This window comes from Henckelia pumila, chromosome 4 (genome assembly GCF_033568475.1).
Source record: "Henckelia pumila isolate YLH828 chromosome 4, ASM3356847v2, whole genome shotgun sequence".
NCBI classification, from domain to species: domain Eukaryota; kingdom Viridiplantae; phylum Streptophyta; class Magnoliopsida; order Lamiales; family Gesneriaceae; genus Henckelia; species Henckelia pumila.
In genome coordinates, this window is record NC_133123.1 from 4,484,960 (window position 1) to 4,500,350 (window position 15,391).

A 15,391-nucleotide genomic window follows, 5' to 3' on the forward strand; every position below is an offset into this window, starting at 1 on the left:
TGCTTCCCGACTTCTTGATTTTTACTGTGAAGCTATAAATTGTTTGCATCACCATAGAAATAATAGGAAATTTATATTCGTTTTTTTTTCAAAACAATAAAAGAGATTCTGCACATCAACAACAGGATGGTAGGTGCGTGCATTAAGGTGAAAGATCTTATCATATGACATAACGTTTGCCTAAAAATCAAGTTTCAAGCCAGAGAACAAAAATCTGGAGTGACATAAAAGTTTGCGGAAATTAATATTTGAAACTAAACTAATATAGATTAAGATTTACAAATGGTTGGAACTTTTAATCTATTACCTATGTGAATAAAAGGGTATTGTGAATCTACAACTTTGTTTTTTTACTCTACACAAATTTTTGTAAAAATAAATACATATAAAGATATAAATCTAAAAGTTAAATCTTGGCTAGGACATAAAAGTAATGTATTATATTACTTATCTATACCAATTATAAAAGTGTGAACCAAAGTCAAAGTTTTTCATTTTGTATTTTCAACTTTGTCCTTGGTTAGTACACACTTGATAAATTCTATGAAGATAATTTTGTAAAATCAATTATTATGATAAGGTCAAAATTGACAATGTCTGCATATTAGATAAGGTTTCAGTTTCCAAAACGATTGAAATATCAAAATACTTTAGTTTTTATTTTCTTGTAGATAAAGAGAACATATTTTTTCTAAAAAAAATTTAATTAAATTAAATACTTATCCAGTTTTCTAAAATATTGAAACACCAAAATATTTTAGTTTTTATTTATAGATGGAATGACATATTTTTTCAACAAAAAAATCTTATGCATTTTAATTTGCGTAAGGACATATTGAACTAAATAATTATATCATGAGTTCATAAATATAACAAAATATCAGATTTTTAAACGTTATTATTAATATATAAATATATAAATTAAATGTTACAATTAACAAAATAATATTTTTACAAGAGTTGGAGATGAATATCTTCAATTGTTTTTAGCAGAACTATAAGATTGATATTATTTAAATATTATTGAAATCTGTAAATATATCTATGTTAATCAATCTACTACGGGTTAGTTAATAAATAAAAAAAAAGTCTAGAAAAATTATGGATGACACGTCTTACATTAAATTAAAAATCCTGTAAAAATTACATTGATGCAAGTTTTCAATCAGATGAATAAATAAAGAAAAATATGTTACAAAACGGTTGAAATACCAAAATAATTTAGTTTTTATTTTTTTGTAGATGGAATGACATATTTTTTCAACAAAAAATCTTATGTATTTTAATTTACGTAAGGACCTATTCAACTAAATAATTATATCATGAGTTCAAAAATATAACAAAATATCATATTTTTAAACGTTATATATATATATATATATAAATTAAATTAAATTACACATCGGTATTGAAATAAATCAATTCATGTGGATATGAATATTAAAAGTTGGAATTTAAAAAATTAACTATTTTTCCTCCTCAAAAAATCTAAAAACTATAGCAATAATTTTATAAGATGATGTTACAATTAACGAAGGAATATTTTTACAAAAGTTGGGGATTAATATCTTCAATTGTTTTTAACAAAACTATAAGATTGATATAATTTAAATATTATTAAAGTCTGTAAATATATCTATGTTAATCAATCTACTACGGGTTAGTTAATAAATCAAAAAAATAAGTCTAGAAAAATTATGGATGACACGTCTCACATTAAATTAAAGATCCTGTAAAAATTACATTGATGCAAATTTTCAATCAGATGAATAAGTAAAAAAAAAATGCAACAAAACGGTTGAGATAAAATATGAAATGTTAACATTTGTAATTAAAGACATTCAAAATTCAATCAAAAATTTCAACAATGAAAGCATTGTAAGCAAAAAGAGATCAGTAGATTTCGAAAAAACGATAAAAAAAAAGAGGACGTCCAATAAATACATTGATCGTTAATGATACTGACATACAAGTAATGGAAGACGATAACATACCAGAATGCAGATGAGAATGATGAATTATTGTTAATTTTTGCAAGTAAATATTTTTAGCATAAAAAAAGACCGTCTGATTAAATGATAACGATAGAAAAATACAAATGATTGATGAAGGTAGTATCACAAGAATTGTTATTAAAGATGATGATAATAATGATTCTTTAATGAAGAATAAAAAACACATGATATGAAAAATTGTTAAAAAGATAAAAATCCCAAATATAAAATAAAAAAAATATTTGACGCAATAATTTAAATTAAGGTTTAGAATGCATTATGTATACCAATTTTGTTTTCCCATAAATCAATAGTGATCAACATATAACATAGAAAATTACAAAATCATATTTAATATAATTTGATTAACATATCTCACTTATTAACAAATAAAGAATAAATCATACATACATGAGATAGAAAATAAGACGAATTCATGGTACGAAGCATATCATAATTTCTCAAGATTAATAGAAAAATAGAAAACTCGATCGAGCTGTAATAATTACATAAGTTTCAATATCAAAATTGTGTTAATGTAAAACTACAATAAACGTAACACTTATATTTATGAGCTTACATGAATTATTGATAATGTCTTATTCTAAACTGTTAATGTGGATGTAAAATAATCATAGCCGTAAATAATACAAACATTGAAACTGCAGGTGTTACATTGTTCGAAAATGTTGCAAATATTTTTATTAGTTACAATGTCGAAAATTATATTGATTTTATCACTAAGACATGTATTAGCTTTTTTTCAAAAAATATATATTATTATCATGAAAATCATTTATTAACTGCGTGTTAATATCTTCGCATCTCAATTAATTTATTTAACAACGTTTATCGACAACAAAATATGTTTCCACGTGCATCGCCCGCCCGTGACTTTTACTAGTTTTTTAGAAGTGAAGGAAGCTACAAAAAATTTACAGACAGAAGAGTTAAGTTGAAGTTGATTCATTTCTGTCATCTTTCCAAGTGTAACATTTGCCTACAATTTCTCTACAGCTAACATATGGAAAGCTGCCTCCCTTCCCAAATGGGCTTTCTCCCAACTTCTCACAACTTTTTCTTTATCCTCCCGCCCTTCACTTTTTTTTTACCACTCCAAATTGTAATGTGATGGCACTATGCCTCTCCACATTTTCACTAGGAACTCAGGGTCTGATATTACACTCATTTGATCATCTTTCTTTTTCTGTCAGCTTTTACTTTTCCGGGATGCTTCATCTGGTTTGGAGTTCGATCATGCCTCTGATTTTTGCTTGGATTTGGTTTCAGTGGTAGCGTTTGGATGGAGTGGCTTCATCTCCACTTTGGAGGATTATTTTACTTCCATAATCTACAATAGCTTGGGCATCTCCTCCAAAGCAAATTCTAAGCCGCTGAAGATTTTTTTTTAAAAAAACAGGTGTACATAACCAAGTGATGAGATTAATCAGAGAAGGAATTCAATCAGCCTTTGTCACCATTACAGTTGAGCTGAGCATTTTCTGTGTTTCTTCAGCTACCTCTGTATTGTCCGTCTTCATTCTATCCAAAATCCATCCTGAATCTCCGCCGTCCCTGGTGTTTGCCTTAATTAAGGCACCATACATATGTTTACTTACTGGAATCACAGTCCTCAGTGACTGAAAAAAACCTTCTACCTGTTCAAATTCACCATTATCACCGAGCCATTCTAATATAGTTGTGATTTCAGCCGGCTTTGGTATCCATTTCATGTTTCTTTCCATTGCCGACAAAGCTTCCTTCATACATTCAAAAGCCTTCGCCATATTCTTAATATTTAAATATCCTGCGGAAACAATGGACCAACTGTTAGGGGTTGGTTTCTTTCCCTTTTGCACAAAATCACGAAGCATCGCCTCAGCCTTCTCCACAAGACCTTTCTGACAATACCAAATAAGAAGTACATTAGGTACTCTGAAGTCATAGTAGCGGCAAGAAGAATCCCAATGTTTTACCAATGCCTCCGCTGTTTCGACATCACCAAGTTTCAGTAGAGAACTTATCATGGTAATGTAGTCTCTGTTAATTTGCTTTTTACAAGCAATTTTTTGCGAAACCCACAATCTCATCATTTCACCCTTATCTCCGAGATGTGCATAAAAGGAAATCAAATGATTGTAGCCCGTCGCATCTCCATGAATCTTTTCTTCTAACTTCTTCATGTAAGTTAGCGCCTTCTCCTTGTCATTAGCTTTAATGAACTGATAGGCCACTATTGAATAAGTAGCCCAATCAATGGATATGTCAGGCTGAGATTCAATCTCCTCTAGTAGCTTCCCCATGCCAATAAGATCAGATCTCTCTCCAAATGAGTTTATGCATATTCTGTAACTAAAATTGTTAGGAGCAACACCATTCGTTTTCATTTCTGAGAGAACCTCGGGGACTTTTTCAAGCTCGCCGGCCTTTTTGTAGAGTGCCATGAGATTGTTGTAAGCAAGAGATGATGAAGCATATCCTCTATGTTTCATTTTCTCCATGTGGAGAAGTGTTTTCACCAAGAGTCCTTCTCTGGCATAAGAACTCAAGAGAGCACCATATCCTTTTTCATCTTTCTCTTGTTCACTCAGGTTATCGAAATATCTTTCTGCAGCTTGAGATCCACCGACTACACCAATCAAATCCAAATGCACAGCACGATCACCAGGTGAAAATGTAAATGCCTTATTAGAACTAATCCACTCAGAAATCTGCTACGACAAGCAATAGCATCCATTGTCAGAGAATTTTTTAAGGCCACGCATATTTACAAACAAGCAAGCCGTGTTTGAGAATTGAGTTCGAACTCCAAACCGACATTAATATTCAGCTTTACGCAAGTCACATGCTCTGTAGATTGGTTATTTCTACAACTTATTTTCTTTTTTTATTACCTTTTGTTTCTAGTTATTGTTAGCAAAATGTCACTATCAGATACATCGTGAACTCTTTACACGAAGTAAATTCCATAATCAAGACAAGCAGAATTCCAGAAGACTGATTCTTAGCAAATCACCTCTTATTAATAATAGTGCAGACAATTATTTTTCAGAAGAAAAACCGATACTTTTCAACAAAAAGATGAAAAAGAAGGGATCCAAAAACGAAAGAAAAATGACAAAGACCAAAAACCACACCTGAAGTGCCTGAGAGAAACGCTTGCGACTTCGAAGATCTCTAATAAGGCGCAATACCTCACGGTTATGGACCTTCCTTCCCTCAGCAACCCATTGATCGAGAGCCTGAACAATGTCGCGACCCTCTCCGACATGGCTAATTCTTGAAAACAAATTTCTGCATCTTGATGCCGAGTATTTTGGAGCATTTTCATGATCCACAGAAGTTGTAGCAATGGAGCAGGAGGGTGTCTTGAAAGACGAGGTTTTGCCCAAACCAACAAGAAATCTGGAGCGCGCGGACAGTAAAATCGATTCCTTTACGGCCGTGAACATTCTTGAAAAGGTGATAGTAAATGGATAGCGATCGTCTTATAGTTTTAAAAAAAAAAAAAAAAAAATGAAGAAGTGCTCACCGCTCACAAACCCATTACAATTTACAAGTTAATTGAATTGATCGAGCATTGTCCAGCTCCAATGAGACATATATGGGGGAATAAAAATTATGTCAAATATACATATATATATATATATATATATTTTTTATTTTTTGTAATTATAGGTCAACCAAACGTATCACGAACATAAATTTATATGACTGTCTCATAAAAAAACTTTCATATATATATATATATATATATTGAATAGAGATGATTTACTTTTCTTTCTTTATTTGTATAAAACTCATATTCTTATTTGTGAAAATGGTTTTCATATTTGTGAGAATGGTTTATATTATGGAAAAATATATTGAAGTAATACAAATAATTGAAATTAATGTTCATATACAATCTCACGACCAGATCACATACAAAAGGGAAGTGGACAGACATTGTCCATATGTGAACATCCCACAAATGTAGAGGTGTTCCGGTTATACAGTATCATATTTGTACAACTGAAGAATATAATGTGATCCAGGTTGAGTTCAAGTTACTGTAATAGCTCTCTGACAAGAACTACATAATGCGTACAGCATATATAAGCAGTCCATCTATACAAACTATACAACATGAAAATGGAAACTAAAAAAGGATAAGGCACAGAACAATGCAGCAGAAAAGGAAGATGGATACTCTGTTAAGTGACTTGTCCAACTGCATTTCTTGCCTCCTCATCCTGGGGCTACCGGTTCCTGGAAAGTGGTGAGAATTGGAATATGGATGTGCAAACAAACTCGAGTCTAGGCTCCCAAACATTCTGGCAAACACCATTTCACTAACCATGTTAATGGTTGGACTGATGATATTTGTTGTTGCCGTGTAATTACTAAACGGTTGGGTAAAATATTGATGTTGATGGAATCTTCGGTTCTGTGGCCGAAATGGGTTCTGATGGTTCGGCTGACTTGGATCCGAAGTCACTGATGTTGCAGTGGCGAGCATGGCATTCGTCCCGATTGCTGGTGGTCTCTGGGGTATGGCCAAGTCCAGTTGTGAAGGTTTCTTGGCTTCAAATTTGGATGCCGAGGATGTACCACGACCATACAAGGGAACCATTGACGAGGTAGAGATGTAAGATTTACAAACTGGGCATTTAGGTTGCCCATCTGAATCGGGTGAGGTGTTTTGAACCTGAAGCCATTTGTAAATGCATGGCCAACAGTATAGATGTCCGCAAAGTGTGACTACAGGGTCGTTAGATGAATCCAAACAAATGTTGCAATCAAAGCATCCATTTACATTTTCTGAAGCTGTTGCTGACGCTGATACAGAATTCAGTTTTTGTTTGAGCAAACCATTCCCCTCGGCACCGAAATTGTTGGCAGGGGAATCAAAGTTTTGCTGAAAAGCCATAAAACTGCATAAAGAGAGACCGGGATATGTAAATCTTTGGAACAGAGTGGGGGAAATACAGGTTACAATCACTAGTAGATTATTTTGCATTATACATATAGCACTCAAGTAAAGACTGTCCTTCCAAATAAATAAAAAAACAAAGACGGTATGGATGTTGATGCAAGATTAGGTTTCCTGCACACAGATTATAGTGGAACACACGTCTTTACGAAAAATACCTCGAGAAAAAGTGGAAGATGCAATCATGCAACATGCATGGATGATAACAAAACATAGAAACAATAAAGTAAGATAACTCGAAGATCTGAAGCAGTCACAATTAGCTGAGGCCCAAGATACAGAGTCGAGTAGAAGAATTAAATATGTCAATCTGTGGGTGATTGTTTAGTAGAAACTCAAGTTTACTATCAGTTTAGAAGGAATGACGGTCCACAAACATTGTAGGTGATATATTCAAAGCCTTCAAAGTTCCATAATCAATATTCATTGTATCTGAAATGATATCCTTACAAAAGATAAAAACCTTCATGAAAACCATCATGTGCTTGAGTTGCTCTGGATTCCACTGTTGCAAAATCATTTTTAATTGAATAAAATACAAACAAACTGATTATTTTATAGCAACTGATAAAACCTAAACTCAACCGTCCTATTTCAAGAAAACAAACTACTAAAAAATTCAATGATGCAGAAAATCGAGAAATGAAAGAGATGCCTTTGTGGTTTATCCTCCTTGAGGACGGTCATGTTACTTGATCTTATCCTATCTTACCTAAACAATTAAAACATCACAGTTCACACTTTTAAAATATTATTATTACCAACCTTTCAACGCAACTATAATACTCCAAAAGAAGCAAAAAAAACAATATTTTATCCATCCATTGGATTCCAACGATGCCGTGCTCGATTATTTCTATAACTAGGTTCTACCAAAAAAAAAGGGCTCTTCCAATTTCCAAATTCCATTTATTAGGGACAGTTGCACCAGCATCCAAAAGTAGAAGAGATTGTACAGGAAAATGTCATTGGATCAGCTGGCAAAAACGTCGGAGGTTGGATTTGATAAACAAACCTTCACAAAGATCCAGGATCTTTATCCTTGAGAGGTCTACAATAACTTTTGGAGAGCCAAATTGCAGAAAAAATTTCACAAATCAATTTAAAAAATTGCAAAAGAATCTATTTTTCTCATCTTCCGTTGACATGAGAACACGTTGATTCATGAAAATAAAGGGAACAAAAAATTTCTTTGAGTTTCATGTGAAATACTTTTGTATGAAATAGACTCCAAACCAAAACTCAAAAGACGGTCATATGTATTCATCTCTACGCCGCATGATTAAAAAGGCAGTTAAATAATAAATAAATTTCTCAAGATATAAACCTTACTTTGATTGGGATTTGGGAAAGAAGCAAGGAAAATATACACATCGCCACAAACACCAGCCCGAAAAATGACGAAAATTTCCTAATGCTAATATAATAAGCTAAAATCTGGGGAGAAAGCCATTAAAAAAAACACCTCGTTCAAAAAAAGAAGAAAAAAAAAACAAACATGAAATGCTAGCGGTCCATAACAAGGCAACAAAACCCCAAACGATCGTAAATACAAATGAATAAATAAAGATATTCAGAATTCCATACAATTTAAAAAAAAAAAAAGGAAATCGTACCGGGATGAAGGAGAATATGGATGGATAGCGTACACCTGCAGCAATGTACAGAGAAAAGAGGAAATGGAACAAACAATGGCGGATGGATTATGAGCAGTTGAGGATAATGAGGATGGAGAAAGAGATTCGTAGCATATAAAGCGGCGAGGAGGTTTAGGTGGACCGCGTCGTAGGATATTAATTTGCTCATGAGTGTATCACACGCGCCACCTTCCGTGTCATGTCATGAAATTAAAATTTGAGAAAAAATAATATGAGACGAATCGATTTTGTTAAACAAATATATTATTTAAGTTATTCATAAAAATATATTATTTTTATATCAAAATTATTACTTTTTTTAATACAAAATTATTACTTTTTAATTTCACTCTTATCTTAACTAGTGGGACACCACCACTTGGAGTCTGAGTGAACATAAATCAAACCAAACCCACCAAAAACCAATTCAAACGAGAGTAGGCACGGTTTCCTATATATATTTTTGTGATATTAGTCGATTATATTCATTTTTTGGTTAAAAAAGATATTTTAAACATAAAAACTAATTGATCGAGTTTGGATATTTCTCTCATAAAATATACTTATGAAACGGTCTTATGTAAGTTTTTGGTGTTCAAACAAATGCATTGAGTGTATGTCTTTTTCACTAGTAAATATTTTGTGAGACGGTATCACGGATATTTATTTGTAAAACGTGTTAATCATACATATATTTATAATAAAAAATTCGATTAGGCATAAAAGGTAATTTTTCATGGATGAACCATAATAAAATATTCATATCATAAAATTGATTCGTGAGACCATATCAAATTTTAATATATTATATATATGTAATTTAGTTTAATTTATCGAAATATGTCTACTCTCTGAAGAAAACAATTGGATTCAATGTATCAAACAGAAAAAATCCATTAATTTTATCCAACTCTCAAGAATCATAATCAGAACTACGGTAACGTACCAGAATCCATGATTTATGAACGATTATGGGTGATGATCTTCAATCTTGCAGTTATCGTTTGAAACCAAAAAGTTCTGTCGATGGGAAACAAAACCGATGCGTTGTTCTGCAAAATTGGGACCATAACTTTTTTTATAATTAAATAAGTTTTCACTATTTCTAATTTGGCCCTTCAACAAATCAGAAATATCATATATTGTATCCACACAATAATATCATGACAATTAAGTCGTTAAATAAATTATTTAATTATAAATTAGACCACATCCATTTATAACTTGTTTAATAGAAGACATTTAAACATTTAAAATTACAGTTATAACCCCAAAAATTCCAACACTCTCTTTATTTATTTTTTTATTGGAGAAGATAATTTTTTGTATTGGATCTTCAAACTCAAGATCTCGTTCAACATTTGAGATTTTGTTGTCAAATGAGTCATAGACACTATCTGATTGGTCGATGAATTAAATCCCCCTCATGACATACCTATTTATTTTTGGAAAATTTACTTTTTAATTTATGTTCACGCCTCATGGGTACAATTGGAATCTACTCAGGTTGGAATATACTTGTGAGGCTGAACAATGAGGGTGGTGTTTTCGCACCATGTTGTCATGCTTGCCTTGAACAAATTTATTTATATGCTGTATTTTAAATTAATTTTTGATATTCTATATATCACCGATTAATCGATTAAATGATAAAGTGGTATGCTTTAAAATGACTCAATTATATGTTTTAAATTTTAATCACGACATCTACATGATACCTAAAAAAACAATGACACTGATATTTTTTAAAAAAGAACAACTTATATTGTTTTTTTTTTTTTTGGTTGTATGATTCTATTAGTCAGTGGCGGACCTACATGGTGCCGCAAGGGTGCGATCGCCCCCCCTGAAATTTAAAAAAAAATTAGTATTATATACATAATATCACTATTAAATATAAATTTAATTGTAACTGCCTCTTTGAAATTATTTTTAATAAAAACTTAGTACTATGTATATGTATATATATATCTAAAATATTAATATAATTTTATATTGATTAAAAAGTCTTTGATGAATAAGATAAGAATAAATTTATTTTGGGATATAATATATTTGACATTATGCTTTTTATTGTTCCATATCTTTTTAAAGATCGAAAACGAAAAGTTTTTTTGACTTGAATGTGATAAGGGAAATTTAATTATCCATCTGATTTCATCAAATTAAAGATATTTTAGTACCAACTTGATAACTTTATTTTTTTACATTTGAAAATAACAATTAGTTATCTGAAGTTGTTGAGATTAGCGAACTTGCTAAAAGAATGGTTCAATAAAAAAAATCAATTATATCATTGGGTAAACAGATTTACTTTTAAATTTAGCATTATTATTATTGTTGCAACTATAAAGATAGTGTTATCAGCAATGAAAATCATAAAAATATTACTTTGTAATAGGTTGGGAGATGATATGTTGTTAAATGATTGTTTGATACCATATATTGAGCGATGTGTGTTTGAGACAATTGATAATATATGTATTATTCATCATTTTTTTTTGATTGAGTATTATTCATTATTTTCATATTATAAAATCTTGGTAAGTGTTATTGTAAAAACATATGAAGCTAATTATATATGACATTTGTTATATATTTTGTGTTGTATTAATTTTTTAAATTTGTTGAGTTCGCCCCTCCTGGTTAAAAATCCTGGGTACGCTACTGCTATTAGTTGAGAGAGATACTTTGTTAGAATTAAGCTCTAACCCAAAAACTCATTAAATCTTCCGATAATTGGAGATTTTAATAACAATTAACACAAAAATTCCCATAAAATTATCTCACAGGTCAATATAATAGAACTGGTCGGTTATATGTTTTGACATTAAAAAATAATACAATTTCATGATGTCAAATATTATATATGTTTCATAAAATAATCCGTACAAACGTCTCGTATAAATTTTTGTGAAATACTATTTTTTATATTAAGATTATTACTTTTTTACTCAAGTAACAAACATGTCGATGTACTCAAGTAACCAACTTTAACATTAATTATTATATTTATATTAGACTATGGTACCGTTTGGTACAAGTATAATTAGTACTTGTACAACTTATCCTATCCAATCTCATGTTCTTCTCGTAATATTATTTATCCATCTATTAATTATTTATTTTAAATCAATCAAATCATTAATCATTTATCTTACATCAATCAAATCATTGAATTTAAATTACTATATTACCCTTATAAATAATATTATTTATATTTTATTTATTTTTAAAAGGACAAAATGATAATTTATATTTTTAATATAAAATTCAATCAATCAAATCAAATACTAAATTAACTATTATTTTATATTATTTTATATTATATTATATTACTTATCCAAGTATTATTTATCATATCCTCGAATCAAACGGTGCCTATATGTATACACACATCCAATAAAAATATAAGAAAAGAAAACACCCTAAAATGTCAATTTATTTTTTTGTACAGCTATTTTTTTTAGTTTTAGGAGAAAATCTATCCTCCATCTAGTGCGTTACACCCGGCAGGAATCAGGTAATTAGACGCGTAGGGCCCACGTATAATTCACGTGGAACTAAGATATGGGCCAACTTTGAGTGGATAAAGATGAAATGGGCTGACGCGTCCAATTGGGGCCCTAACTTGGACAACATTAATTCGTATCTATCCGAATCCTTTCCCCCCCTCGATCTACTCAATCGTATTGTCCTCCTTGTCACGATTGAAGTGTAAAATATACAGTGCATTTAAATAGCTGTTTTTTTATAAAAAAAATTAATTACAAGATGAATTTATGATCTTATAGTTTAATTTTTAACAAAATCAAGATTATAAGACAAATTCATCATTTTATTTGGCCTCATATTTTTTTTTTAGCATTTTAATGTGTTGTTATTTATCAAAATTACTTTCATTTTGTGTGTTTTTTTTAACGAAAATGTCACTCAATTGATATGTGCGTTTGTTTTGATGACTATCTGTTTACAAACATGAAACTTTTTTTTTTTTTTTTTTTTGCATTTTTTAATTTTATCATTTCTTAAAAAAAGCGGACAATACAAAAACACAGCGCGTGAACTAAGTATTAATATTTATCAGGTAATATCACATGATTAAATTAATCAATATACACACGATGTGCCAAGTATATATGTTAATCAAACTAAATTACATGTAAATATTATAACAAGAAATATGACCCAAAAAAAAAGCCTAACATGATTAAATGAGAAAATTTATTATGTGACAAACTATGTTACACCACTAGACACTAATTGATTGATATATGTGTTAATTTACATATTTAAAAAACTATCATATCAATAAAAACTTAATAATTGAAATTAACTGTAGATATAATAAAAAATATTACAACTATCACGTGTCAATTTTTTTCGATTAATTAAAGAATAGATAAAAACTCCTCTCACAAGTCTATTTTTTCAAAACTTTTGCAAAAGTTTCAAAAGCCGAACAAACTAAAGTCTTTTTTTTTTTTTTAAAAAAAAACACAATGCGAACAAACTAAAGTTCGACTAACACAAGGCACGATAAAATCTGTTATAAAAAATAAATACCTCCAAAATTATTTTCTGCCAAAAAAAAAAGAAAAGAAAAAAGAGCACAATAATTGAGTGGTTACACTGTACTTTTAAAGTTTTATGTCGGTTACATGTCTTTCAAGCTAATGTTTGCCGTTGATAGAGAAGATATCAATAATGTGTGGCATGACATTTTGTCAAATTTTAGGTAAGTGTTATAGTTGATTTATTTATTGTGAGCGATAATACCAAATCATTAAATTGTTAAAATTCAATTGCTAGAACTGTGGATAAGCAAGCAACATATTTTAATTACTTGTCTTAAAATTACATGTATTGCCTTGCATGTTTTTACACTCAATTCGTCTTTATCGGAGTTTTACAACTTCACCAAAACGAAAACCGAACAAAACCCAAAAAACAATAATAAATAAATAAAAAGAAAAGAGAAAGTTGTTTTATCATTAACCATTTTAACAACGCTCTGTGATAAAGTACACAAATTAATGAACTTGGAAAAAAGTATTAAATTGTCAAATTTTGAAGTACACAAATTAATGCTCTAAAAAAAGGGACACAAATCAATGAACTTTTAAAAAGTATGGATGAATTGTCAACCTTTGAATTTTTATTTTTATTTTTTTAGTTTTTTTTTTTGTGAAAAAGTGTACGAAAAAATAAAGGGTTGACCAAAAACTTTTTATTTTTTTAATTGAAAAATAATAATAAAAAAATAGTATACAATAGAGGGGCCACGAGCCCACGACTAGCAATAATCACGATTAACAAAAAATCAACATGCCCTTTTCGCCATAGTTCCGCGAAAAATCGCAAGGAAACTAGGAAAGGATAGTAATGTCACATATAGTAAAATGATATATAGTAAAAATGACTTAACGAATAAAATAATCAGCATTTTCTAATATATCTATAACAGTTCACTAATAATTTATAGCTTACTACTACTCAATAAAAATAGATCGCAGAAGATAACCCTCATTTCATAGATATTATATTTTGTTGTTTTCCTACATAAATATATAGAAGCTTTACATTTTTTTACCTTCACAAAAATAATTCATTATTTATTTTCTAACTAATATAAAAGCCTTTGGAATAATTATAAACAAATACGTCATTTTTTAAAACACAAATACAAAAACTATAATATTTGATGCACACACTTTCAATTTCATAACATTATAATAAATTAAATATTATATATTATTAAGTAGATCTCTTGTGAGACGATGAAGAATCAACTTTTTTTCATATTAAAAATAAAAAAAATAATATTTTTTTTTATGATTGACCAACCCTTCGCTCCGAGGGACCGTAGCCTCCGAAAATCCGTAATAAATTGGGATAAACAAAGTTTTGTTCACACGTCCGAAGCCCAAAATCTTAATAATATCCCGGAAGCCCATCAATTATGCATAATTATAATTTATAGCCGGAAAAATTGATGCTTTGCGTTACGACTTACGATTTTAGTGATCCGGTTGGAGAAATCTAAACGAGCCAGCGGTTGCGGTGGGACAAAACAGGTCGACCCGATAATTTATTTGAAAAAAAATGAAATTTTATAATTTTCATAATTTTTTTGTGAATAACAGCATAAAAAATAATGTATGTTTTTTTAAGGAAAATTTAAAACTAAGTATTTGATGTGTTTTTAATATCTTAAATTATTTTCTCAAAAAATAAATCTTATATTATTATTTTTTATAATAAAATTTCTATTTATGTTGTTCATATTGTTCGGATATGTATCTTTATTAAAAAAATATTAGTGTCTTTGCACACGTAATACATGTGTATATATTGTTTATATTTTAAAATATTATATTTTGTGAGATGAAATATTGATTGGAAAAAACTTGATTTTTTATTTTAAAATAGAAAATAAATCGACCAAGTTATTAAAAAAATTAATTGATAATATATAAAATTAATGGTATTTAATAAAGGTAGATTTAAATTAATGATAGTTAATAAATGTAAATATGAAAGTTCACATAAATATACCAAAAATAGTTATTATAGTACCTTCTTGTTTTATTATTTAGTTATAGATAATCAGTGATAGTAAAGCTTTTATGATTTATTTTATTGTGATATTTATTATTTGTTCTTGTAAAACTGTTTTTTTTTTCTTTTCTTTTTTTTTGGATAGTAAAGCTTTTTATGATTTATTTTATTGTGACATTTATTATTTGTTCTAGTAAAACTGTTTTTTTTTTCTTTTTTTTTTT

The 15,391-nt window shown here is 29.4% G+C and overlaps 2 protein-coding genes across 2 annotated transcripts; both read right to left on the minus strand.

Annotated features, from left to right (window-relative positions):
- Positions 1 to 2,887: 2,887 nt before the first annotated feature.
- On the minus strand, positions 2,888 to 5,526 carry LOC140866304 (pentatricopeptide repeat-containing protein At4g21705, mitochondrial-like). Its single transcript, XM_073271277.1, has 2 exons — positions 5,132 to 5,526; positions 2,888 to 4,705 (listed from the first exon to the last, which is right to left on the minus strand). The coding sequence occupies exons 1-2, from the start codon at positions 5,444 to 5,446 to the stop codon at positions 3,455 to 3,457; spliced, it is 1,566 nt and encodes a 521-aa protein (XP_073127378.1). The 5' UTR covers positions 5,447 to 5,526; the 3' UTR covers positions 2,888 to 3,454.
- Positions 5,527 to 5,860: 334 nt separating this feature from the next.
- Positions 5,861 to 8,710, minus strand: LOC140863096 (E3 ubiquitin-protein ligase RMA3). The gene is made up of 2 exons (XM_073266257.1): positions 8,586 to 8,710; positions 5,861 to 6,910 (listed from the first exon to the last, which is right to left on the minus strand). Exon 2 carries the CDS (start codon positions 6,904 to 6,906, stop codon positions 6,136 to 6,138), a length of 771 nt encoding a protein of 256 aa, XP_073122358.1. The 5' UTR covers positions 6,907 to 6,910; positions 8,586 to 8,710; the 3' UTR covers positions 5,861 to 6,135.
- Positions 8,711 to 15,391: the final 6,681 nt, after the last annotated feature.